Raw genomic sequence first — 12,658 nt, forward strand, 5'->3', positions numbered from 1 at the left:
TAAAGTTTGAACTGGACATTTCTGTGTTTGTTTTATGTTGGGTCCGACTAAAACTCAGTGGGAGCGACAGGTTGCATTATACTGAAACTTGGTGACGGTTTCATGTTCTATTTTATTGGAACTCGGGGACAGTGTCATGTTCTGTTGTTGTCCCACAGTGAATAATGAACAATACTAAACACAGTGTCAAAATCAGCAATCTCACTATTGTGGTTACTGAAAATTGTAGCGGTAGTCAGTAGGTGCAGCTGTCCTATCACGTGAGAGTGAGCAGATCACACGCTGTATTTGTCATCAACCAACAGCAGATAAACGCAATGAGACCGAACGATGAGAAAAATGTGATTTCTCCGGTCACGGTTATAAACTCCCAATGATCGGAAGATAATGTAAAGGTTATTTGATAGTCAACGTTTTATTATGAACGTACGGTGAATGAATGAAAATCAAGGAATGACGGAGCGTTGTGCTTTTCCCCCCTGGGATCCTGTATCCAATTCCGTGTGTCCTCCTCACCCTCCTCCAAAGGCCATCTTCTTCGGTGGTATTGACCCGTCCATCCGTGGCGAGGTGTGGCCCTTCCTGCTGCACTACTACAGCTGTGACTCCAGCTCTCAGGAGAGGGAGGCCTGGAGGCTGCAGAAACGCACCCACTACCACGACATCCAGCAGAGGAGGTGTGTGTGTGTGGAAACTCTTCTAGTAGCAGTTTATAGTATGATCCAGTTTATGTACTTTAACCTGCAATACTTGTCAGCATATGAGAGGGTCAATCTTACATTTCATTAAAATCTGTCTTAAAAAGTATTTCATTTAACCCTGTGATACCCACGGCCACAGCCTCCTCACATCCACACACACACACACACACACACACACACACTGAACCTTATGTGAGCCTTTAGTGGCTTCCCATCGCGAGCGCAGGGCAATCAATACGCTCAATCAGGGAAGTGTTAAGTCGAGGTGCGGGTGTGAAATAAATGGTCTCTGGGGAGGAAACATGCCAGCGCTTATCTGATCATACTCTGACACTGATGGCTGTGCGGGGCAGCTCATTTTAGCGTGCGTGTATGTGTGTGTCTGGTGTGTGTCTGGTGTGTGTGTGCGTGCACGTGAGTGCAAATTATCCATCCCATTCCTTCCCCGTCTCTTAATGAGTATGATAATTGGAATGGTTTCAGATATGATATAACTTATTAACATTTTAAACAGTTGAGAAGGTCTTATCTACGTCAGGTAATTAGAGCCCCCCCCCCCTGTACGACCCCGATGTGGATTCTTCTGAAATAACCACCTGACTGGAGGGGGGGGGGGGTGGGGGCCCTGGGGTCCTCTGCGTGATCAATAATTGGTCGCCAGGTTACGTCTCCATAATGTGAACTCATCTCTGTGTCTCCTGTCCTCGTCTGCACCGCCGGCGCCGGACGCCCGCCGGGCAGCCGCAGGGAGCCGGCGCAGTGTGCCGCCGCCTGCTCAGAAAGCAGAGGTTCGGTGCGGACGGAGGGAGACACAGAAATAACGACAGTGAGTTGGTGCGGAGGGAAGCCGAGGTGATCTACCGCCGGGGATTGAACCTCTTGTCGTGGTAGACAAGATGGCTGCCGTCAGTTCACGGCAATGAAGCTGTTTCAAAACGAGCCGAGGTTGCGTAGAATGGCTCTGTTGTGTCCGGAGGGAGCATCACGGGAAGAATCCGGGTGTTGTTCCCAGCTCTGAGCTGTGAAGAGGCCTCTAAGCTTTCAAAATTTCAAGCAAGAGATGTATTATTCCTATATTTGTTGAGGCGCAAACCATAATTGTTCTCAAATATTCACTGTATGTTGAAGGCTTGATTCTTACTTTGTTGGTTATGTAGAACAACAAAATCAGTTTTCAGGTACGTTTTGGCAATTTAGTGTTGGAAAAAAATTTTTTTTCTCCCCTTAAATCCAGTAAAAAAAAAAAAAAAAAGTAATTCAAACTTGTGGAGAGAGACGCGCCCGGGGGAGGGGCGGTCCGCCAACGCAAACACGGGGCCGTACAAACTAAACAGTTGCGTGGCGTTGCATCAGGTGTGCTGCTCCTGGTGGAGCACCATGCAAAACAAACACTGTTAATTAAATCCCCGCTGCTTGTTAGGAGCGGGCGCTCCATACCTGAATGCACCGCACCGCTGACGCAGTCCCCGTCTCCTGCCGCTCCGGCTGGGGAGTCGTATTGTTGTGGTTTTATCCCCTGAGGAGAAGCTGCAGGCTGAAATGACCTCCACCCGTCCACTACTTCCCAGCCCCCAAGCTCGTCCTTTATTCCCAGTTCATCATTAGTATTTACACCGCAGAAGCATTGCGGGTGAGTCACTATTCCTTTAATTTCTGTTTTTCAAATCCTACAAACCTGACAAAGTTGAATTGGTCAAACGTGTAAGACTACAGCCCATGTCATATCAACAATGAAATGCTTATCATTTTATTTATTGTTACTAATTAGCAATAGGGGGTAAGATATCTAAATAGTTGTTGTAATAATAATAGTAAATAGTAATAAGGTATTTGATTTAGTCATAATAAATAATAATTCAAGGTAAGACATTTAAATGGTAGTCGTAATAAAAATAGTTATGAAATGCGTTTTTATTTTTCGTAGTAATGAATAGAATTTTAAGGTAGGATATTTAAATGGGAGTCGTAATAAATGCAATAAAAAAAGTTATAAAAGGAATCACTTTTGTTTATCTGTGTTGTTTAAAAGAAAACACAATAAAAAGTAAAATGACAAAAAAAAACCCAGTTTATTTTCAGGAGAAATAAAAGGTAAGATATTTCAAGTAAGTATGCATATGTTATAAAAATAAAAAGTAAAGTACAGTGAAAGGTAAATAAAGTTTTCCAAAAAGAAACGTAAAAAGTGAGCAGCGACGAAGGGCCAAATAAAGTGCATTTCCTGTGCAATAAAATCTATGAAAGAGCATATTCTTTCCATGGCGCTTGCTTCTCCCGAATCCGCTCCCCTTCCCCAATCCCTCCCAGCGTCCGTTCACGGCGCGAACAAACGATCGGGGTCCAACGCGCCGGGATGGGGGGCTCGCAGGGCTGCAGCTGGGGGGGGCGGGGGCGCCGTTCATGTACGTCAACCCTGTTTTTTTTCCTCTCCCAGGTTGTCGATGAGTCCGGAGGAGCACAGCGAGTTCTGGAGGCGGGTCCAGTTCACGGTGGACAAGGACGTGGTGCGGACGGACCGCAGCAACCTGTTCTTCAGGGGGGAGAACAACCCCAACGTGGAGAGCATGAGGTTCATTCTCACCTTCCGCCGGCGTCCCCCCCGTCCCCCGTCCCCCCCCTCAGCACCCTCTAGGACTCCTCTTCAACCCCCCCCCTCTCCTCTCGCGCCTCCATTTTGCTCTCTCCTCCTCCACCTTTTTCTTCTGTCACCTTTTCCAGCACCCCCTCTCCGTTCTCCCTCCCGCCGCTCCACCTGTTCATTTCTTATTCCGCAGCCCTTGGGGAGCAGCAAATGAGTTTCCATGCTTTATTGACTCTGGCTAAGCCGCAGGAGCACTTTTTTTTTGAGGCGCGCTCGCTGCTAATGGCTTTCTAAACGAGGAGCAGGAGGATTTAAATTGTGAATTAGTTTAGTGACTCCTGGTATTTGTCTTGGTATTATGCGCGTTGAGCTGTTTTAGACGCTGAGGGCCGAGCGCGTCCGGCTTCATTAGGCCGCCTCCCCCCACGGTCGGTGAAACAAGAATGAGGTTTAAATTTTTAAATACATTTTCGCATGCGGTTAATTTTAAATATTAATCATTAAATTAATTATAAAATAAAGCCATTGTGTAGAAAGTAAAAACATTTAAGTAAAAACAGTTATTTATAACTATACTGTATATGTGTACAGATACTGTATATAGATAGATATATAGAGATGGATATATGTTTATAAATATATAGATATTGTATGTGTATGATGATTAATAAATCATAGTCTATAATGGTAGTGTTCAATAAATAATACACACTCACATGTCTATGTAGTGAAGTCGGTATTAATAGTTAATACATTATATTGAGCAGTGTTCTTACAGAGACTTGAACATGGTTTTTAATGTTGTGTTTTCAACATTAGAATTGTGCCTGAAATAAGAATAAACACCTTGAAAATGCTCAGGTTCCTCAAGGAAATGAGCGCAGCGAGTCAGTTATCATTTTGTCCACCTTAAAATGTCATTCAGTCACATCTGATAGAGAAGTACGTTTTAAGATGGTGTATTTCATTATAATTTTAGCTGCTTAATAAGAAGGGCGCTCGTCTGGGGGCTGTAGGCAGCACTGAATAATTGATAATTGCAGGATGAAAAACAATAACAAGTAGAGTTTGCACAGGCTGCAAAAAACAAGATCACAAGCCTATTTTTATTTTTTGCTGGTTGACGGAGTTGAAAAGAACATAAACTTTACCGGAACATTTTGGAATGATCTGACTGGACCGGATGTTTATATGGTGTAGTGTTCTTGCTTAAAAAAAAGAAAAAAAGGCCCGTACTGGAGCATTCCAAGGCTTTTGGCCGCATCCCAAGCTCATTCCACTTCCAAAATGTCACTCGTCAGTGTAATCAACATGTCAGTTGTCAGTTGTCAGCTGACATGTGGCCCGGTCTCCCTAACTGACATTTTAATATGGTTCAACGTGTCCTCGGCTGCTCCCGCCCCAGGCGTGTCCTGCTGAACTACGCCGTGTTCAACCGGGACATGGGCTACTGCCAGGGCATGTCCGACCTGGTGGCCCCCCTGCTGACGGAGGTCCAGGACGAAAGCGACACCTTCTGGTGCTTCGTCGGCCTGATGGAGAACACCATCTTCATCAGCTCCCCACGTGACGAGGACATGGAGAGGCAGCTGGTACGTAGTGGGTGTGACGGCGGGCGGGTGGTGGAGTTGGTGTCTCTTTGGGGTTTTTACATTGGGGGCGGAAAATGCGAACAATATAGTGAGAAGCCCCCTTTGTCGAGTGTCTTGGTCAAAGGTTCTTTTTTTATTTAATTCTGCTTGAAAAGGGCGGAGGCGAAATTGCTTCGACGTTGAATCGATGTGAAAGTGTGTGCGCCAACTAGTAAAAGGGCTCAAACTGTGCATTATAGGGCTGTACCAAGGTAAAAGTCCACTTATACGACCCGGCGTGAAGTCGTTGAGATAACTAAGTAAAAAAATCACAGATTTCACCAAATTCTGTCAAATTAACTCAGCTTAATGTTGACGTTTGCGAGTAACTGAGAGCGCTTATAAGTCCTTGTACATGTTTTGTGCATTGAAACTAACTCAAAAACGTTAATATTAATCCATGGATACTGTAGATACTTCAAGATATGAATTAATTATAATAAATTTTCACTTGGCATTCACATGTGAACACCCTTTACAGAGCCACACTGCGAGCGAGGTGCAAATTAAGCACGACTGGTGTGAGTGCACACGTTAACCTGCGTGTACTGTACACACACACACACACACACACACACACACACTCATGCAGATGTACCTGCGGGAGCTGCTGCGCCTCATGCTGCCGTGCTTCCACCTGCACCTGACACAACTCGGGGAGGACGGACTGCAGCTGCTCTTCTGCCACCGCTGGATCCTGCTCTGCTTCAAGCGCGAGTTCCCCGACAACGAGGCGCTGCGCATGTGGGAGGCCTGCTGGGCGCACTACCAGGTCACACACACACACACACACACAAACACACATACACACACACACAAACACACACAAAGTACCATTCATGAAGTGAGACATCAGCGCGTGTGGTTGGAGGATTGGGATTTGCAACCCCAACAGCCGCCAAGCTGCCCTTTCTCATAGAAAATATCCCCACCACTTCAAGTGGCCAAGAGAAAAATTGGAATATAATCAGTCGCATCAGACTTTGTACTAAATGTGCCTGATAGAATTGGAACTCTTATGTTGGAAAAACAGAGCTTTGTTCTTGGACCTGCAATGTGACTCGCCCAACACTTGTGGATTACCACTGTAAATTGTCATGAGAGAGAGCTGATAATGTCGGTGAATAGCACTTGCAGTGAGGAGCTTGGAGCTCGGAGTCCTGCTGAAAATCAGTGGTGTTGATTGTGCAGGATAACGTTTCGTCCATCTTTTACTTAAGTGTACATTTTTAACCGTGACAAAAAAAAATCTATTTATTAATCAAAATTGGCAATATTGTATTTATCAATTATCATATTCAATTGTAGTAATAATATTACTACTACTACTACTACTACTACTACTACTACTACTAATAACAATAATATTAAAAGCTATATAGTTAGATATATTTGAATGCTATATGTATTGCTGTATATTTAATGTGCTGTATATATTTAATATCAAATGTCCAGTTAGTGTCTTTGTCTCTAATTAGTTTATGGTATATAAACATGTTGTCCTGCGGAGCAAAGCACAACTTGGTAATAAAAAAAAGTGGTGCTTATAATTTGGTGGGAGAGAAAATTGGAGGCTTTGATGTAGAACTAAAAACTTATGGAACCAATCAGTTAGCAAAACAAAACAAAACGGAAGCCTTCCCCCGAGGATTCTCCTGCGGTTTAGCACATTTGGAAGGTGTCGGGCGGTGTCGCATAAATGAAGAGGGCTGGGGAGGCGGGGCCGGAAGGAGGTGGAGACGTGGTGAAGGGGAGGCGGAAGGAGAAGTGGACGCTGGATGAAAGGGAAACCGAAGAGCAAAGCGCGTCAGCGGCTGTGACGGGCGAGGAATCCTTCACGCTGTCGGAGATGCTCAACCGTGGCCCTTCAGGGCCGGGGGGGGGGGGTGGAAGCATTGAGTGGAGGCGCTCCGTCTTCCTGACAAGCACCGTCTCCTGTTTCGGGACCCACTGTAAACACCCGCCGCTTCGCTCCGGCTTTTAATTTGGGTCAGAGCCGCTGGTGGAGGCCGCTCACGGAGATGGCGACTCGTCGACGGGCGGGAGATCCGGCTTTACGGTCGGGGGCGGGCGGAGTCACCTCTGTGTTGAATCCGACACCTTTTGAATAACTGTTTTAAATGTTCTTGCGTATGTGCACCCTCTTGCTTGTTCTGCGCTCCAAACTGACTCTTTCTCAAGGAAGCCGCAGGGGCCGCGGAGGCGACACGTTTCTCGCCGAGATGTCACGGCCAATTTCCCTGCAAATTGAGCAAATAAAATCCAATTTATTGTACCTTTAACAGGAAGACATGGTGGAATAACAGATGTTTGGACACGTACCAGTAGCTTTTTTCCCAAATGACCACAGCTGAGACGAGCTGTTCCCACATTATTCACTGGATTTTTTATTTATTTATTTTTGTAAATGACAGAGGAACCAGAGAAGCACATTCATTTCAAATGGAATCTAGAACGTTGCCTTTGTTGGAAAAAATAAAAATAAAATAAGAGGAAAAATAGGTGGGGACGAAAGATGTACATCCCCACCTATAAGTAAACGCAGCTGTGATGGTGCTTTGACACGGCTCTCCTACGTCATCCCCGCCGTCATGTTTTATACAGAGAGTTCACCTGTTTGAGTCCATCCAGCGCATGACACCGCCCGTTGTGGGGCCACTGGTGGGAATTGAAGCAACCTCTTCTGGGGACTGCACCGACACTGCTCCGTCACTTTCTATTTTTAACTTTCTAAATTCACTGCTCTTACGGATAAAAAAAATGCATGTCCATTGCATACCTTGTGCCGTGCAACATTCCTCTCTCGCCTATTTGCACCAGAGGGGCTGCAAGCCGATATAACAACAGTAGTTTAACAACCTTGAAGTTGACCATGAATGAATAACACAGTTGGTTACTTTACACTATTTCTCCTGTTGACAGTTTAACCACTTTGGTTTTTTTTACACTCCACATTGGAACTCCCTTTTGCTGAGAGCTCTCGCTCTCTCTCTCTCTCTCCCTCCCCAACCTCCCAGCCCGTGGTCGTTAACAAGCTCTTCCTCTCCGTAGACGGACTACTTCCACCTGTTCCTGTGCGTCGCCATCATCGTGCTCTACGGCGACGACGTGACGGAGCAGCAGCTCGCCACCGACCAGATGCTGCTGCACTTCAGCAACCTCTCAATGCACATGAACGGGGAGCTGGTGCTCCGCAAGGTGAGGCCCGTGTCGTTGTGACCGGCGACGCCCTCCCGTCCGCCGGGCGCTAGGTGCGATCTTCCGTGCGGGCTGAGGTACTCGGTGGTTCTTAACGTGGGGTCCGGGGACCCCCAGGGGTCCTGTCCCGGGATTCCAGGGGGTCCCCCAGCAAAAAAAAGATAATTACACTTCAACATTATTTTATCCTTGAGACGTTGACACCCTTAGAACATGTACGATCATGGCTGTTTGGATCCTAGTTGCAGTGTTGTCTCCATGACGAGAGAATAGACATGAATCATATCTAATGATGAAATCTCATCCAAGTGGTTGTCAAACTGAAGCTCCTTGATATGAAAAAAGGTTGAGAATCACTGTTCCAGAGAGTCCATATTGTCACTCGGCAGCCATTCCCTAATCTCAGAAAATGATCACAAGGAGTGCGGTACAATTACACATTCACAACACGCCTTTCGGGTGGCGTCAGTGTTTTTGTAGCAACTCTGTGTAATCCGGCGCCGAGCGCCAGAGTAGGGCTGCGGGAGCCTTGATACACGGTATCCTAGCAACAGTGGCCTTCAGGTGCTAAATAGTTTGCTGCCATGCGATGCAGAGGATTTATGATGTGCTTTTCCTGCTGCTACTGCCGCGCCCCGTTTCTGCCTCCTCATGTTTATGGATGCTGAGTTGGCAGCGCCGCGACCGCAGGAAGTTCAGCTCCTCTCCGCGCTGCCGCGCAGCGAGCCGGCCCCCGGTGCAGCCGGACTTCGTTGCTTAAATGCAAAAAGCAGCGCTTGGACAAATTTTTATTGACAATTTTTATTTTTTTTTTCCATTGTGCAGACGATCTAATCCTTCTCCTCCTCGTATTCACATATTTACGCTCCGCACGTACGTTCTCTCGCCTTCCCGTGTTTATTTTCGTAACGGCCGCCCCTCTCCTCCCCGCTCCCCGCAGGCTCGCAGTCTGCTCTACCAGTTCCGCCTCCTGCCCAGGATCCCCTGCAGCCTGCACGACCTGTGCAAGCTGTGCGGCCCGGGGATGTGGGACAGCCGCTACATCCCCACCGTCGAATGTTCCGGGGAACACCCGGACTCGCAAAGCTGCCCCTATGGAGGCACCTCCACCCCTCAGCCCTCCACGCCCTCCCCGTCGCCCTCCCCCAACCCCACGCCCACCCCCTCTCCGGAGGGCAAGAAGGGCTCCAAGACCAGGGATATTTTCACCTTCCGGAAACAGTCTTGAGAGGTGTGTGTGTGTGTGTGTGTGTGTGTGTGTGTGTGTGTGTGTGTGTGCGTGTGCGTGCGTGCACGTGAGTTGGGGGGAGAGTTTTAGCACACTGCCTTACTTCAGAATGTATTTCCAGCGTTCAGCACCAACACCTAGAGCACGATGGGGAAGGAAGGAACAACGAGATCGTTCCCAGCGGAGGAGAGCGGACAATCATGGGTGATTTTGGGTCCCGGTCCGTTCGCCGACTTGGCTCCAGTCCAACGGCCTCACGGGAAAGGGGTCGCGGTCCGCGTCTTGAGTCGACCAGAATGAATTTGCACTGACTGGTTTCATTCAGCGGACTTGAACTCGGAGCTGTGGGGAAGGGGTAAAAAAAAAAGAAAGAAAGAAGAAGGAGAAAAGAATCCTCCAAAGCTCACAGTGGAATGTTAGTGTGAATAATCAAATTATATTTGCAGATCTCAAGTCTGATCGAGGTGCAGGCCGTTAAAACGTTAGAACCCTTCGCAATCAGCCAAAAAGGGGTCAAACCACGGGGAACCTTCTTTTGTTTGTTTGTTTAATTTCATTTTTCAAGAGTCAACGAGTGTGTGTGTGTGTGTGTGTGTGTGTGTGTGTGTGTGTGTGTGTGTGCGCGCCTTTCAGTAGCAAATATTATATATACTTAGCAATATATTACGGCTATATCCTTGCATGAGCATTTCACGGAACACAGAGCGCAACACGAGCCTCAGACGGAGGTAAGGATGTGTTTGCACCGGAGACGCCCCTCCCACCGGGACGGGGGTCAGCACCGTTCCTTCTGGGATGGCGGTAATGAATTATTTCTCATGATCCCTCTCAGCTGGAAGCGCCTCGCTAACATCAGGTAGGAGGTGGCTGGCAGCGGGGGAAGCGTTTTTGATGAAGTGGGATATGAATGAAGTGAACTCCCGGCGGCGCCGCAGGGAGCCCGCCCGCACGCACGCATGCACGCACGCCGGCGCCGGCGCCGCAGCACAGCTGGTTGAACGAGGGAGCGGGGCGGCCCGGGTAATCTGCCCGCGCTATTTATGGACGTGATGGCGTTGGGCGCGGAGGCATACATCACGCTCGCACCGAGACGAGGGAAATCAATGGACTTTCTGTTCTTACTTGAAGCCCGGTCTCCTGTGTTTAATCATATCCAGACACGGCTGTGAAAGTGTTATTGTAATTTTTTTTCATTTTTGTCTTTTTTTTTTTTTCTCTTTTTTTTTAATAATGGCAAATGTTTCACTCTCACCTTCAAACCAACGACAATGTCAACGATGCACTATCAACACTAAACCAAGAGAATCCGTCCACCTGAATGTATTTGCCCTTCGCCTCTGTCCCTATACACTGTACGTGTGTGTGTGTGTGTGTGTGTGTGTGTGTGCGCGTGTGTCTGAACACACACTGCAGTGACCTCCAAACATCTGGTAACGAGTTGGAGAGCAGCGGCAGACGGCCTTCCTCCGACCAATCTCTTTAATTACACCACTCTTCATGGAGAGAACCATGGAGAAGAAAGGAGTCCCCGGCGCTGCACCGCCGAGGAACCACCCTCCAAAGGAGGGGTTTCAGAGTTGGGGGGCGGAGGCGGAGGTGGAGGTGCTCCCCTTTTTTTACGCCGCTCTCACTTAAATGCAGCGATCTGCATGTCGCAGCCTGAGCCATTTGCGAGTCCCAGCTGCGGCGTGCGGCGTTCCCAGGGGGGGCCGCTGAGTAGCCCTCCCAGGGAAAAAAACACCTTCAAATTGCTGCTAAAAGGTGACATTAGGATCTCAAATCCCCCGTCCTCCAGCTCTTTCTGCCTCACTCCCTCTCTCCCGCTCTGTCGTTCTCACTCAACGTGCAGTCTCTGCAAATGACATGCATTACTGGCTCCTTTTCACATTAGCTATCATGTGCAGCTGGTTGCCGAAAACGCCTCGAGAGTTTTGGAGATTGGGCGACCGCACAACTGCACGAATGGAAATTGGTGTGTGTGTGTGTGTGTGTGTGTGTGTGTGTGTGTGTGTGTGTGTGTGTGTGTGTGTGTGTGTGTGTGTGTGTGTGTGTGTGTGTGTGTGTGTGTGTGTGTGTGTGTGTGTGTGTGTGTTGCCTGTGCACATATGCAAATGACTATACAGTATATTTCCATGTGATTATTTTTTTTTTTTTATTGAAAAATGTTTATTAAAGACCACAGTACACAAACTCTGAGACACTCGCTGCATTAAATGTCACCGCTTTAAAACTAAAAAATAAATAAATAAAAACTTGCCAAGAGCACACATCGTGTTACGTGTAATAAACCTGTTCAACCCGAGGGTTATTCATTTTTGTACACGTCGCAGAAAAGAGGCTTTTCTAAATCTGGGTATTGTTACACACCACTTGATACTTTTACTCAAATGCCACGGGAACGGATTAACAAGTGGAAAATTAAATCAAACAATTTAAATGCTGGATAATATGAGGAATGCATGTCCATCATTTGGGTTCAGAATGCTGTATTCAGGATCTCTGGCGGTGAAATGCGCTGCATTTCTGCATCCACCGTCTGAAGGAGACTCAAACCCGCTTTACTTGGTTTTAATGTTCATGAGTCTTTACATACTGTTCGTAGTAAATTGGCCTGTGTGAACTCTTACTGGACTGTTTGGATATGGCATGCGCCGCCGAGCGTGGTTGCCGGTTGCCTTCCCACTTGTAGGAGACCCGCTGAGGTCAGCAGACAGCACTTTAACCCTAAATGATCCAGAACAATCTTATCTCTGTTGTTTGCCGTGTGCGTGTGTTGGCCAAACAGGGGAGAGTCTGAGCGCCGACTCGCTGTCAAGGACGGGCTGCGGGGGTTGCGTCACGCCGCCCGTCCGTGTCCTCCGCTGTGAGGGGAAACACGCCGGCGCCGGGAACGGGCCCGGCCCACACGGGTGCGGGGAGGAGCGCTCGGATATTTACAGTACGAGCACCCTGACGGGAAATGAGGTTGGAGTACCACACTGACATTTCCACTAAAAAGTTAAACTGTACTGTTGGACTGTAATACTTCATAGAGTACTACTGTAGTTTTTGGGGTTTTTTTCCCGCAGGGAAAGAGCGCTCGTGCAGATTCTGATTTAAAATTTACCAAAATAAAAAGCACAGGTAGTAGAGTCGTTTACACGGAACCTGAATCGGTGAATCACTGATGAACTATTTGATAGATCCAGATCATTATCTCTTCATTTGGAGAGATATAAAGAAAAAATATTAATCATGATTTTCATCAAAAAATAGAATAAAAAATTTTTTTAACGACTTCTTGATTCAGTTTTGGAGAATCTTGACTTTCACTCCACTC

General features: G+C 47.3%; 1 protein-coding gene across 1 annotated transcript in view; it reads left to right on the forward strand.

The window, feature by feature from the left end:
- tbc1d16 (TBC1 domain family, member 16) overlaps nt 1-9,339 on the forward strand; it is a gene marked incomplete at its 3' end in the record, with an annotated part of 31,852 nt that extends 22,513 nt beyond the window's left edge. Inside the window, exons 8-13 of the mRNA XM_080009717.1 lie at nt 529-677; nt 3,136-3,270; nt 4,688-4,874; nt 5,506-5,685; nt 7,965-8,111; nt 9,052-9,339. Of these exons, the coding sequence (XP_079865843.1) occupies nt 529-677; nt 3,136-3,270; nt 4,688-4,874; nt 5,506-5,685; nt 7,965-8,111; nt 9,052-9,339 (1,086 nt within the window). The remainder of the gene's footprint in view (nt 1-528; nt 678-3,135; nt 3,271-4,687; nt 4,875-5,505; nt 5,686-7,964; nt 8,112-9,051) is intronic.
- Between the last annotated feature and the right edge of the window lie 3,319 nt (nt 9,340-12,658).

Source organism: Zeus faber (genome assembly GCF_960531495.2).
Source record: "Zeus faber genome assembly, chromosome: 11".
In the NCBI taxonomy this organism is placed as follows: Eukaryota; Metazoa; Chordata; class Actinopteri; order Zeiformes; family Zeidae; genus Zeus; species Zeus faber.